The sequence below is a fragment of the Oncorhynchus clarkii genome, chromosome 27, assembly GCF_045791955.1.
Source record: "Oncorhynchus clarkii lewisi isolate Uvic-CL-2024 chromosome 27, UVic_Ocla_1.0, whole genome shotgun sequence".
In the NCBI taxonomy this organism is placed as follows: Eukaryota; Metazoa; Chordata; class Actinopteri; order Salmoniformes; family Salmonidae; genus Oncorhynchus; species Oncorhynchus clarkii.
The window spans coordinates 39,700,692-39,714,958 of NC_092173.1; the positions used below are offsets into that span (position 1 = coordinate 39,700,692).

At 44.4% G+C, this 14,267-nt stretch overlaps 1 protein-coding gene and 1 pseudogene across 1 annotated transcript; one reads left to right on the plus strand and one right to left on the minus strand.

The window, feature by feature from the left end:
• The first annotated feature begins 542 nt into the window (after positions 1–542).
• On the plus strand, positions 543–3,375 carry LOC139385787 (extracellular calcium-sensing receptor-like; annotated as a pseudogene).
• Positions 3,376–4,959: 1,584 nt separating this feature from the next.
• On the minus strand, positions 4,960–9,457 carry LOC139385899 (extracellular calcium-sensing receptor-like). The gene is made up of 9 exons (XM_071131192.1): positions 9,246–9,457; positions 8,537–8,831; positions 8,304–8,390; positions 7,786–8,052; positions 7,153–7,359; positions 6,727–6,999; positions 6,360–6,587; positions 5,991–6,114; positions 4,960–5,898 (listed from the first exon to the last, which is right to left on the minus strand). The coding sequence occupies exons 1-9, from the start codon at positions 9,455–9,457 to the stop codon at positions 4,985–4,987; spliced, it is 2,607 nt and encodes an 868-aa protein (XP_070987293.1). The 3' UTR covers positions 4,960–4,984.
• Positions 9,458–14,267: the final 4,810 nt, after the last annotated feature.

Below are 14,267 nucleotides of genomic sequence, written 5' to 3' on the forward strand. Positions count from 1 at the left end.
GTTAGAATGATTTAAAAAAATAAGCCTTGAGAAAATGTATACATGGATTGTGTATATTGGCCATTCAGAGGGTGAATGTGCAAGACAAAAGATTGTGAACGTGGTATGGTAGTAGGTGCCAGGCACACCGGTTTGTGTCAAGAACTGCAGTGCTGCTGGGGTTTTCACGCTCAATAGTTACCCATGTGTATCAAGAATGATCCACCAACATCCAGCCAACTTGAACAACTGTGGGAATCATTGGAGTCAACATGGACCAGCATCCCTGTGGAACGCTTTCGACACCTTGTAGAGTCCATGCCCCAACGAACTGAGTCTGTTTTGAGGGCAAAAGGGGATCCAATTTAAAGTGTTTCTAATATTTTGTACACTAATGGACCTGTGTCGGGGCTATCGCTGTAGAAAATGACTATGATCGTCGGGCCATAAAAGTATTTTTTAGTTTTACTTCAAATTTTAACTTTGACTTTATAAATTCTTGCTCAGTTTACAAAACAAATAAATGCAGAATTTAATTTACAGTCGTGTCCAAAAGTTTTGAGATGACACAAATATTAATTTTCACGAAGTCTGCTGCTCACCTTCGAATTCTCCACCCCTCTTGTCGTCCCGGAGATGTCCTGTTGAAGGAACTCTGGGAAACGGAGTTTGGGTGTAGCCCTGGAGCAGCACATGGACACGGCACTTCTCTGCTCCCCTCTCCCCTTCCTCCAACACCCTCTGTGTCACTACCACACACCCCTCCTCCCACCTCCAGTTCCCCTCGTCCACGCCTGGCCTCTTGCAGTGGAGACGAGACTCTGGAGGGGATACAGAGCCCCTTCACAGAAACCTCCCAGCTGAGAATAACCTATAACGTGTACCTGGCTGTGTATGCTGCATTGAATTCGTCATGCCAATGTAATCCTTTTTGTTATTTAATATCATAAAAAATGCATGTCCACTTAATAGTCACTATTGGGATATGTTTTGAGTTATTACATCATATTAACAGTGTAATGGTCATGTTTGTGTCTCCTCTCCTCCAAGCTGTTGCAGCACCTGAACCAGGTTAACTTCACCACTCCACTTGGGGAGCCCTTCCACTTCAGGGGCGCGGACGTCCCTGCTGTGTACGACCTTGTGTACTGGCAGGCCACACCCCAGGAGTCGCTCAAACTTGTCACAATTGGCTGTGTATTTTGGTCCAATCTCCTCATCAACCAATCAACCATCCAGTGGAACACAGGATCTAATACGGTAAGAAAGACGATTTTTAAAACATGAAGTGAATGGTTTTGTTCAAATGAAATGATTTACATGGCATGTACAGGTGCCTGTGTCAGTGTGCAGTGACAGCTGTCCCCCAGACACCCGTGTAGCCAGGAGGAAGGGGGAGCCTGTCTGCTGCTTCAACTGCATCTCCTGTGCTGAGGGAGAGGTCAGCAACACCACAGGTCAGTGAACTGAATATCATCGGCCTTCTCACATCACTGAGGTGTGTGGTAATTCCCACAGTCTGTTGTGTGTTAATAATGATTACTTAAAACTTCTTGATGCACCGTTAGCGGGATAATTTACGTCAACATCAGCTGGATTGCAGAGCGACAAATTCCAATTAAATTACTAAAAATATTTAATTTTCATGAAATCACAAGTGCAATATAGCAAAACACAGCTTTGCTTGTTGTTAATCAACCTGGTATATCAGATTTCAACAAAGCTTTACGGCGAAAGCTATCCAATCATTTATGTAAGAACATCTCTCTCAGTAGACAAAATATTACAAAATGCTAGCTGCCAAGTAGATTGGTCACGAATGTCAGAAAAGCAATAAATTAAATTGCTTACCTTTGATGATCTTCGGATGTTTGCACTCACAATAAATGTTCCTTTTGTACCATAAAGATTATTTTTATATCTAAAATACCTCCATTTGTTTGGCGCGTTACGTTCAGAAATCCACAGGCTCGAGCGGTCACGACATCGCAAACGAAAATTCCAAATAGTATCCGTAATGTCCACAAAATCATGTCAAACGTTTTTTATAATCAATCCTCAGGTTGTTTTTTCAATATATCATCGATAGTATATCAACTGGGACTTTAGCTTTGTCAATAAGAGACACAAGGCCTGCTCCAAACTGTTGCGCAAGCAAAATTCTGGTGACACCCAGCTATACACTGACGCGATGTGATCTTTCTCGCTAATTTAAAAAAATAAAAGCCTGAAACTATGTCTAAAGACTGTTCACCACATGGGGAAGCCATAGGAAAAGGAATCTGGTTGATATCCCTTTAAATGGAGGGAAGGCATTCAATGGAACATGGAGCATTCCAAATAGAGGTCACTTCCTGGTTGAATGTTCCTCAGGTTTTGTTCTGTTATCAGTTCTGTTATCAGTTCTGTTATACTCACAGACAATATTTTGTCCGTTTTGGAAACTTTAGAGTCTTTTCTATCCTAATCTGACAATTATATGCATATTCTAGATTCTGGGCTTGAGAAATAGGCAGTTAAATTTGGGTACGATTTTCATCCAAAAAATCAAAATACTGCCCCCTACACTCAGCAGGTTAAGACTTATTAGACTGAATGAGTAATGATGCTTTTCAATCATTATAGCAATGAGTTAAATCTCGCAGGCTCTATGCAATGTTACCACTGTCCTCTGGAGTTCTGGTCCAACAGCTATCGGACTGCCTGCGTCCTTCGTCAGCTCGAGTTCCTCTCCTTCAACGACGTCATGGGCATCACCCTGACCACTGTTGCCGTGTGCGGCGCTGTGGCAACAGTGGCTGTGTTTGTGTTGTTTGTGTACCACCGCAACACCCCTCTGGTAAGATCTTTATTAAAGTGTTAAATGGGATCATATTGAGTATTCTTATACGGTACCATGTATGTGTAACCCTTCTAGGTGTGGGCAAACAACTCGGAGCTGAGCTTCCTGTTTTTAACTAATCAATAACTTATAAGATAAGTCAATTGTGTTTGTAATTGTGTTTGTAAACACAGGTGATCATTTGTGCAGTGTGGCTGTCCGTGAGCCCTCCCCTGCCTTACCGTGACCTAGGCCTCAAGGGGTCAAAAGTCATCCTCGAGTGTGAGGTTGGCTCTGTGGTCAGTTTCTCTCTGGTGCTGGGCTACATCGGCCTGTTGGCCTCCCTCTGTCTCCTCTTAGCCTTCCTGGCCAAGAAACTCCCAGACAACTTCAACGAGGACAAGCTCATCAACTTCAGCATGCTGATCTTCTGTGGTGTGTGGATTTCATTCGTCCCTGACTACGTCAGCTCTCCTGGTAGATACTTAGACGCTGTGGCGATATTCAACATTTTAGTTCCAGCTTTGGGTTACTGCTCTGCAACTTCGCTCCGAAGTGTTACATCATCTTCCTGAGACCAGAGAGAAACACCAAGAAACACATGATGTCCAATTTGAAACCACCAAGAAACACATGATGTCCAATTAGAAACCACCAAGAAAAACATGATGTCCAATTACAAACCACCAAGAAACACATGACGTCCAATTAGAAACAACCAAGAAATACATTATTTCCAATTAGAAACAACCAAGAAACACATGATGTCCAATTAGAAACCAGCAAGAAACACATGATGTCCAAATAGAAGCCACCAAGAAATACATGATGTCCAAATATTGTCATCTTTGTGTTTATTTAATCACACCATCTCACTATTATTCTGTATGGATAAACTTAACAAAGAATGGCATGATATATTGTGTAATACTTACCAGCAAGTTACATATTTAACAGACAATACCTAAAGTTGATGGACACAAATGAACAGGACTGTCCTACCCTGCTGGTTGCGTATGTTTCTAATGATTCAATAGTGAGTCAGCAGTGACTCACGGTTGAGTCAACAGTGATTCAATAGTGAGTCAACAGTGAGTCTACAGCGAATCAACAGTGAGTCAACAGAACAGAACGTCTTCCTCTGAATCACAACATGACTTCTCTTTACCATCATCAATTGACTTTAATGACATCCATTTCTCCCCTGAAAGTCAGTTCTGAAAACCAATAAATTAAATTAGATATGGTTAATTAAAAACTGTTGTTCATTCTTTTCACATTTTATAAGGTGTGTAATTCTCTTTTCCCATATGACACAGTTTCCTGATATTTTAATAAAGTATCTTTGTAAATTTCAACGGTTCAATAAAAACATTCAAGCAACTCCTTTCAAGTCAAACTGTTTTATTAAATGAAAATGTGCATTAATGAATAATTAATTCATTGGTGAATAAGTGTGGCAGCAGAATCCTTGAGAAGGAACAGGGAAGATGAGCTGTTCCACGCGATGTGATGATACGATCGAAAGCCTTTCGATGCAGAAACCCACTCATCGGGGATAACCTATACCTTAGAAGATTAAAGCCACGCACACAGACAAATAAAAAAAATCTAAATCCTTCTTTACTGCCCAGGGAAATAAATAATTTATTACGTGATTAATATTTACTCACAAAAGGTTAAAATTATAATTAATAACATGCTACTACACATAACTAGGGTACTAACAGAATGATAAAAACTCTTTGATTTGATTTGATTTATTGCCATCAAACTACAAACAGAAGTGGAAACTAAAAGGAGCTACTTCAAACTATTTGAGACCATCAAACTCTGTTACTATACATTTCTCCTTTCCTTTCTTTGCATGACAGAGTGTGAAGCAAATCCCTAGCAGGCATAGTACCCCCACCTAGTGTTCATATTTCAGATCAGCACAGAGGACATGAAGAAGACGAGAAGAGGAATCCACTATAAACTGCTGTTATGGTATAGAGCCTATGGGAGAATCTCAATTTAATTTCTGTGATTCCTCGTGTCCTCTCTCCTCGGTCTCCAATTCAAAACCCAATGAATGAGAAGGTTAGATGTCCCGCTCCACCTAACCTTCACATCCAATGGGTTTTGAGAAGAAGGTGAGGAGAGAGGACATGAGGAATCAAGGAAATTATATTGAGATTCTCCCTATGTCTTGGTTGTGGCCCGGCCCATCAGAGCCTTCTTGGTGTTCCTCTCTGGCCTCAGCAGGATGATGTAACACTTTGGGCCGAACAGAGCCACCAGAAGGCCAAAGCTGGAAGCTAAGATGGCGAATATCTCCACAGCGTCTGCGTACATCCCAGGAGAGCTGATATAGGCAGGGACGAAGGAGATCCACACAGCACAGAAGATCAGCATGCTGAAGGTGATGAACTTGGCCTCGTTGAAGTTGTCTGGAAGATTCCTGGCCAGGAAAGCCAAGAGGAAGCTAAGGAACGCCAGGAGGCCGATGTAGCCTAACAACGCTCCGAACCCTGCTACCGACCCCACCACACACTCATATACAATCTTATCATTATGGTAGCGCATGTTTTTGTGTGGAGTTGGAGAGGCTGAAACCAGCCAGGCTGTGCAGATAGCAGCCTGGAATGAGGTGAGAACCAGGACTGTTCCTCTCTGCTGCCCAGCACCAAACCACTTCAGGCTGGCATTTCCCCCGGGCTTAGAGGTCCTGAACACTGCCAGCACCACCATTGTCTTCACCAGTATACAAGAGACACAGAGAACAAAGCTGATACCAAATGCTGCATGCCTCAGCTGACACGTCCACAGCCGGGGCCGGCCAATGAACAGTAGCGAGCACAGGAAGCAGAGTTTGAGTGAAAGCAGAAGCAGGAAGCTCAGCTCAGAGTTGTTGGCCTTGACAACAGGCGTGTTCCGGTAGCGGGTGAAGATTCCGAGGACCACTGCACAGATGAGGGCTCCTAGCAACGAGGCGGTCATCAAGGAGAGTCCCAGGGATTCCTGGTAGGAGAGGAACTCAACCCCCTTAGGGATGCAGAAGTCACGCTCCGGGCTGGACCAGAAGTCCTCTGGACATCTCGAGCACTCGGCCGAGTCTGACAGAAAGACAGACAAAAAATATGTGGAAAACCTTTTCATCAGCCCCAAACCACCCTCAAATTCTTTAAATGATATTAATTTCACTGACCTGTGGTGTTGCTGACCTCTCCCTCAGCACAGGAGATGCAGTTGAAGCAGCAGACAGGCTCCCCCTTCTTCCTGGCTACACGGGTGCCTGGGGGACAGCTCTCACTGCACACTGATCGTGGAGGCTTTAAGGATGAAGGTGAGTGGGAATTTAAGCTTTATTTAACTAGGCAAGTCAGTTAAAGAACAAATTCTTCTTTACAATGACATCCTAGGAGGGAGAGCATCAGACTTTTATACGCCCATATTTATACTCCCATATTTACACACCCATATTTAATGATTCTTTGCCCTCCACTGATAATGAGTTTTTACTGTTTCTGTTGCAGTAGTGAAATATGCTCTGTAGCTATATAACTTTACAAATAACCTTTTTTGACTCAAAATTCCAGAAAATTCTGTCCTCGTCCAGTGTGAGCTCTTGTCCTGTGGGGGCTGATTCGTCAATCACACCCACAGTCTCCACCTCTATGCTCCCGTCCTGGAGCCACACCCAGTTCAGGATGTCATAGATGGCCAGGGCGTCCCCGTTGTCATCGAAAGAAACGCGATCGCCAAACCCTGTGGTGAAGTTAACCCTCTGCAGGTAATGGACCAGCTGGTCAGAGGAGGGGGATGGAGGGAACAGAGGGAAGAGTGGAATGAGGAGGAGATTATGTAGACAAAAGACAGTATGAGGTCAGGGGTCCTTGACTTAGAAAACAGTGTTTGTGTGCTTGAGAAGGAATATATCCCACCTGCCAGTGCTCGAGTCTCTGTAGGCTGGCACAGCGGTTCCCACTGAATGGTCCTCTCCCTGGCACACACTGCAGTAGGTCATGCAGGGCATGGGCCAGGGCGTACACTGCCTTATACACGTTATACTCCGGCCTGAGCTCAGATAAATCCCCACAGTTGGTCTCCACATCCCTCAGGTCCTCCTGACCTGTACATACATCACCCCCAGCCTCCACCCAACCTGCTGGGGGCTCCAACCTGCACCCAAACACAGCCTCCCAGAACTGTCTCACCTTATCAGAACAGAGAAGGAAATGTTAAAGAGGAACACTAGTTTTTATCTTCTGTAATGTAGTATTTGTAGGCAAAGTAGCCTTATAAATGTTTTAAATATAATGTATGTAGTAATTAAATTGTTGGAGATAAAAGACAACAAAATACTTCACCATGTTGTTTCCATGGTTATTGTCAGGTTGGTCGTTGGGGCGGATGCTAAGCAGGAAGTCCCTGAGGCCGGGTATCTCTCCATGACGGATGGCGATACCCAGGGTACCCCCCAGGTAGGGCATGAGACGGGGGGTGTGAAACACAGAGGAAGTGCTCCAGGCTTCACTGGCGATCCACTGGAGACCCTTCACATTCTGCACCACCACCTTGTAAAACGGGATTTATACTTTATAATCAGACCACCCCAATGGTAATACACTGTAACACTTTTATACACTGTTGTCTGTGAGAGGAGTAACATCCTACAGCTGTTATGGCTTTTATGGCTGTAATAATGTCTGTAGAATGCATTTGATGATAAAACATACTTACTAATACCGTGATGTGTGGTTGTCCCCCCCTAGATATCTTAATAAGATGGACGCACTAACTGTCCAGGGACACCGATATGTAAAATATATGCACATATCACTGACTATAAGTGTCTTTGGATAAAAGCATCTGCTAAATGGTATTACTAATATTATTATGAAGTGTAAATTTCTCTGCATTAGAGCCTCTGATACTAAAATGTGAATGTATTGTAAGAGAGTTATTTTAGATCAACTGTCAAGATAAAATCATCTCTGAACCTCATCCACCAGAGGGAGCAGGTAGGCCTCGTTGGAGAACACCACCACCACACGAGCAGAGGAGCTCTTGATCTCTCCCACGATCCTCTGCAGCTCAGTGGGGCGGTTGTCTTTGGGCAGGACCTGGGAATAGGCCACACAGCCCCCTGACTCGGCCAGGCTTGAGTGGAAGGACCGGGCAGCATGAACTCCGTAGTCATCATCACTGAACACCAGTCCCACCCAGGTCCAACCCAACCGACGTAGGATCTGGATCATGGCTCGCACCTGAGATCACATCAACAGAGATTAGACATTACTGGTGTTATTACAGAGACTGGAGAGTATAGAGAGATCAGCATAAACTACATACATTATTTTTGTCACCTTTAATTTAGCCTTATCTAAGCTTTTTTTTCATTTATTGAACCTTTTATTTACCTGTGATGCCATTACACAGTATAACGTGTATAGTGAGTATACATGGGAGCTGACGGTTCACTGTGTAATTATGTCATTGTAGCCTTCTAGAGACAGACCTGGAAGGCGTCACTGGGGATGGTTCTGAAGAAGGATGGGTATTTTCCCCGGTTGCTCAGACAGGAACACGTGGCGTAATGACTCACCTGAGGGAGAGAAATATACAATTATTAATTCTATTTTCTTCAATTAATTAATGAAATAGAAAGGTTTCATGCCTAGACACATTTAAGACCAATACAAGAAGGATATTTCCAATAATGATGTCATCTTTCTATTCTTTCTGATTTACCATGGGAACCCGGAACAGCCCTAGGACACTGGAGATGGCGATGGAGTGTGTGGACCCTGGGTCTCCCACAATCCCTAGCACCGGGGGTGACCCAGAACAAGTCTCATACAATAGGAACTCTTCCTCTGTCCCACTGGCCAATGACATGGCAGCACGCAGCGCTACTCCCAGCTTCAGGCAGTTGTCGTAGAGCTGGTATCCGAGCTTGATGTTTGGCAGAAGGTCAGGGTCTCTGTTGATCTCATCTACAGCAAACGCCATAGTCTGGGCCTGCTGGAAACCACAACTGGTAAAACTGAAAAGGAACATTCAATCAATTTGTAAATGTTTTAAATCGCTCTAGATGTGTTGAACCCTGTGCACCTTTTAAGGGGTGTGTGAGAGAGTGCTGTCTTAAGGGATTGAGAGGAAAAAACAAGTTACTTTTTTCAAGGATAGATAATAAAATAGCTTTATCTTAAAGGTAAATTTGCTTAGAAAACAGGAATAATGATTGAAAACAATGGAAGACACACAATTTATTTACAGATATTTTGAAACCACAATGTACTATTCACCAATGTAACAAGAACCCAGTAGGTCTCCGGCACCAGGGTTGGTTAACACTGATCATAGTGAGGCTTCTTATAGTAGGGATGTCTATCTGTCCTTTTTAGGAGAGGTGCAGACACACATCCAGTCCAGTCCAGTCCAGTAGATGAATACTCACCCCTCACAGTAGAGCTGCTGGGGTTCTGATGTGAAAGACAGCTCAGGGAACACAGTGAAGTAGTGGACCTCAAACAGACCTCCCAGAATCACATCACCCTTCTGGTACATCCCATTCAGACTGAAATGCTCCCGCAGACGACAGGACGAGGAAGTGGACGAGGCAGAGGAGTAGTTCAATAGAAGGCTCGGAGATGAGGAGTTCAGTATCATGACTATAGATAAGTAAAGGTTAATATATTGCCTGACCCTCATAGCTGTACTCATAGCTGTACTCTCCCCCTCTCTCTCTTGCTTACTCTCTTTCCCTCTCTTTTATAGTGTCATTGGAGGTTGACACTATATGGCGTTTAGTGGGGTTGCAGGGGTAGTGGAGGCAGGGGGAGGGTTGTTAGGGGGAGGGGAGTCGGTGGGGGGGGGGGGGGGGGGGGGGGGGGTCAGAGTTGCAGGTAGGAGTTGAGACGTGGGAGTGTCGGAGAAAGACGATATGTGAACTGTTGCCGCACGAAAAGTGCAACCAGGGAAGAACAAATACCATTCTAAATACAACACATATTCATGTTTATTTATTTTCCCTTTTGAGCTTTATCTATTAGCACATCGTTACAACACTGTATAGAGACATAATATGACATTTGAAATGTCTCTGTTCCTTTGAAACTTTTGTGAGTTTAATGTCAGATTTTTTATTTCACTTTTGTTTATTATATATTTCACTTGCTTTGGCAATGTGGTCATATGATCCCAATGCCCAAAAATCTTTTGAATTTAATTGAAAGACTCCAAGTTATTCTACCATGTGTCCTGTAGGTGAGCTGTTTTTCTCCCTCTCCCCCTCTCAATCTCCCCCTCTCTCCCTCTCTCTCTGCCTCTAACTTCCTCTCCCTCTCCCTCTCCCTTCCTCTCTCCCCCTCTCTTCCTCTCCCCCCGTCTCTCCCTCCCCCTCTCCCCCTCTCCCCCTCTCCCTCCCTCCCTCCCTCCCTCCCTCCCTCCCTCACAGATGTTCCAGTTTATTGCTTGGTGTCTGTTAAGGGTTCTCTAGCTCCAGGTTAATAATGAGGTTGTGATGAATCAAGAGACACACACACACACACACACAAATCCAAATAAAATCTCATTTGATTGGTTGCATACACATATTTTGCTAAATGTTATTGTAGATGTAATGAAATGCTTATGTTCCAGCAGTGCAGTAATAGATAACAATACAAAACAATACACACAACATCAACAACATGGAAATAAGACATATACAAATATTAGAACATGCAACGTCAAAAATATTGTACATGAAATGTGTGTTTGGACGTTTCGTACAATATATGAATAGAAAAGGTGTGTACAGGCCTCCTGAGTGGTGCAGTGGTCTAAGGCATTGGATCACAGTGCTTGTGGCATTACTACAGTCCCGGATTTGATCCCTGGCTGTCTCAAGACGGGCCGTGACTGGGAATCCCATAGGGAAGGGAAAATTGGCCCTGCATTGCCCGTGTTAGAGGACTGTTTGGCCCGGGGGGGTCTTTACTTGGCTCATCGTGCTGGAGCGACTCGTTGTGGTTCCCCGGGTACTCATTGTCTTGCCGGTTGTAATGTCCTCTGTCCTATTGCATATTCTTACTTCCCCTAAGTCCCATCCGTGTGTGATGTAGCGAGCCATACAATAATAGTGTCCTCCTGTAACTGTGAAAGGGGGAAGTCTGGATGTAATGGGCACATGGGGATACAGATAATGCAGATCAATGTAACTGTCATTGTCCGGCTTCCCTGCCCTCATGAACAGCTTTACCATACAGGCCATGCATCAATTCCATCAAATGGAAAGGGAATGGTTGTCAACTGAGGTTTTGCTGTGGCGCAGGCATAACATTCTTCTTTCGCTACTGATCTGGCTGTATAGTGAATCCATTCTACAGGTTAGAATCCCCATAACCAGTTTCCACCTCAATCACTTCCTTAAACTTGAATTGAATTACAGAGCGACAAATTCCAATCAAATTACTAAAAATATTTAATTTTCATGAAATCACAAGTGCAATATAGCAAAACACAGCTTAGCTTGTTGTTAATCCACCTGGTGTGTCAGATTTCAAAAAATATTTTCGGCGAAAGCATAACAAGTATTTATGTAAGGACATCTCTCTCCGCAGACAAAACATTACAAACAGCTAGCAGCCAAGTAGATTGGTCACGGATGAATTGCTTACCTTTCATGATCTTCGGATGTTTGCACTCACAGGACGCCCAGTTACACAATAAATGTTCCTTTTGTTCCATAAATATTATTTTTATATCCAAAATACCCCCATTTCGTTGGCCCGTTATGTTCAGAAATCCACAGGCTCGAGCGGTCACGACCGGTCAGATGAAAATTCCAAATAGTATACGTAAAGTTCGTAGAAACATGTTAAACGTTTTTTATAATCAATCATCAGGTTGTTTTTACAATATATATTCGATAATATTTCAAATGCACTGTACCTTCTTCAATAGGAGAGAGAGAGAAAATGTTTGCTCCAAGCTGTTGCGCATGCAAAACGCTGCTGGTACCCAGCCATACAATGACGCGATGTGATCTTTCTCGCTCATTGTTCAAAATAAAAGCCTGAACTTATGTCTAAAGACTGTTCACACCATGTGGAAGCCATGGGAAAAGGAATCTGGTTGATATCCCGTTAAATGGAGTGAAGGCAGGCAATGGAACAGAGAGCTTTCAGGAATAACAGCACTTCCGGGTTGGATTTTCCTCAGGTTTTCGCCTGCAATATCAGTTCTCTAATACTCACAGACAATATTTTGACAGTTTTGGAAACTTTAGAGTGTTTTCTATCCTAATCTGACAATTATATGCATATTCTAGATTCTGTGCCTGAGAAATAGGCAGTTTCATTTGGGTACAATTTTCATCCAAACATCAAAATACTGCCCCCTACACTCAACAGGTTAAAGCAGAAAGCACCAGTGACCCGGTCTATAAAAAAGTGGTCAGATGAAAAATGCTAAACTACAGGACTGTTTTGCTATCACAGACTGGAATATGTTCCGGGATTCTTCCGATGGCATTGAGCAATACATCACATCAGTCACTGGCTTTATCAATAAGTGCATTCAGGACATCATGCCCACAGTGACTGTACGTACATACCCCAACCAGAAGCCATGGATTACAGGCAACATTCGCACTGAGCTAAAGGGTAGGGCTGCCGCTTTCAAGGTGCAGGACTCTAAATCGGAAGCTTACAAAAATTCCTGCTATACCCTCCAACGAACCATCAAACAGGCAGTGTCAATACAGTGCTAAGATTGAATCACACTACACCGGCTCTAACGCTCGTCTTATGTGGCAGGGCTTGCAAACTGTAACAGACTACAAAGGGAAGCACAACTGCGAGCTACCCAGTGACACGAGCCTACCAGACGAGCTAAATCACTTCTATGTGCGCGTGGAGGCAAGCAACACTGAGGCATGCATTAGAGCATCAGCTTTTCCGGATGACTGTGTGATCACGCTCTCCGTAACTGACGTGAGTAAAAACTTTAAACAGCTCGGCTTAAACAACATACACAAGGCTGTGGGGCCAGACGGATTACCAGGACGTGTGCTCTGGGCATCTGCTGACCAACCGGCAGGTGTCTTCACTGACATTTTCAGCATGTCCCTGATTGAGTCTGTAATACCAACATGTTTCACAAGCAGACCACCATAGTCCCTGTGCCCAAGAACACAAAGGCAACCTGCCTAAATTACTACAGACCCGTTGCACTCACGTCCGTAGCCATGAAGTGGTTTGAAAGGCTGGTAATGGCTCACATCAACACCATTATCCCAGAAACCCTAGACCCACTCCAATTTGCATACCGCCCAAACAGATCCACAGATGACGCAACCTCTATTGCACTCCACACTGCCCTTTCCCACCTGGACAAAAGGAACACTTATGTGAGAATGTTATTCGTTGACTACAGCTCAGCGTTGAACACCATTGTACCCTCAAAGCTCATCACTAAGCTAAGGATCCTGAGACTAAACACCTCGCTCTGCAACTGGATCCTGGACTTCCTGACGGACCGCCCCCATGTGGTGAGGGTAGGTAGCAACACTTCTGCCATGCTGATCCTCAACACTGGAGCTCCCCATGGGTGCGTGCTCAGTCCCCTCCTGTACTCCCTGTTCACCCAAGACTGCATGGCCAGGCATGACTCCAACACCATCGTTAAGTTTGCAGATGACACAACAGTGCTAGGCCTGATTACCGACAACGACGAGACAGTCTATAGGGAGGTGGTCAGAGACCTGGCCGGGTGGTGCCATAACAACAACTTATCCCTCAACGTAACCAAGACAAAGGAGATGATTGTCGACTGCAGGAAAAGGAGGACTGAGCACGCCCCCATTCTCATCGATAGGGCTGTAGTGGAGAAGGTTGAGAGCTTCAAGTTCCTTGGTGTCCACATCAACAACAACCTAGAATGGTCCAAACACACAGTCGGGAAGAGGGCACGACAAGGCCTGTTCCCCCTCAGGAAACTAAAAATATTTGGCATGGGTCCTGAGTTCCTCAAAAGGTTCTACAGCTGCAACATCGAGAGCATCCTGAGTGGTATGGCAATTGCTCTGCCTCCAACCGCAAGGCACTATAGAAGGAAGTGCGTACGGCCCAGAACATCACTGGGGCTAAGCTGCCTGCCATCCAGGACCTCTACACCAGGCGGTAACAGAGGAAGGCCATAAAAATTGTCAAAGACCCCAGCCACCCCAGTCATTGACTGTTCTCTCTACTAGCGCATGGCAAGTGGTTCCGGAGTGCCGAGTCTAGGACAAAAAGGCTTCTCAACAGTTTTACCCCAAAGCCACTCCTTTAACAGGTAATCGAATGGCTACCCGGACTATTTAATTGTGTAACCCCCCCAACCCTTCTTTTACGCTGCTGTTATCATGTATGCATAGTCACATTAACTATACATTCATGTACATACTACCTCAGTTGGCCCGACCAACCAGTGCTCCCGCACATTGGCTAACCGG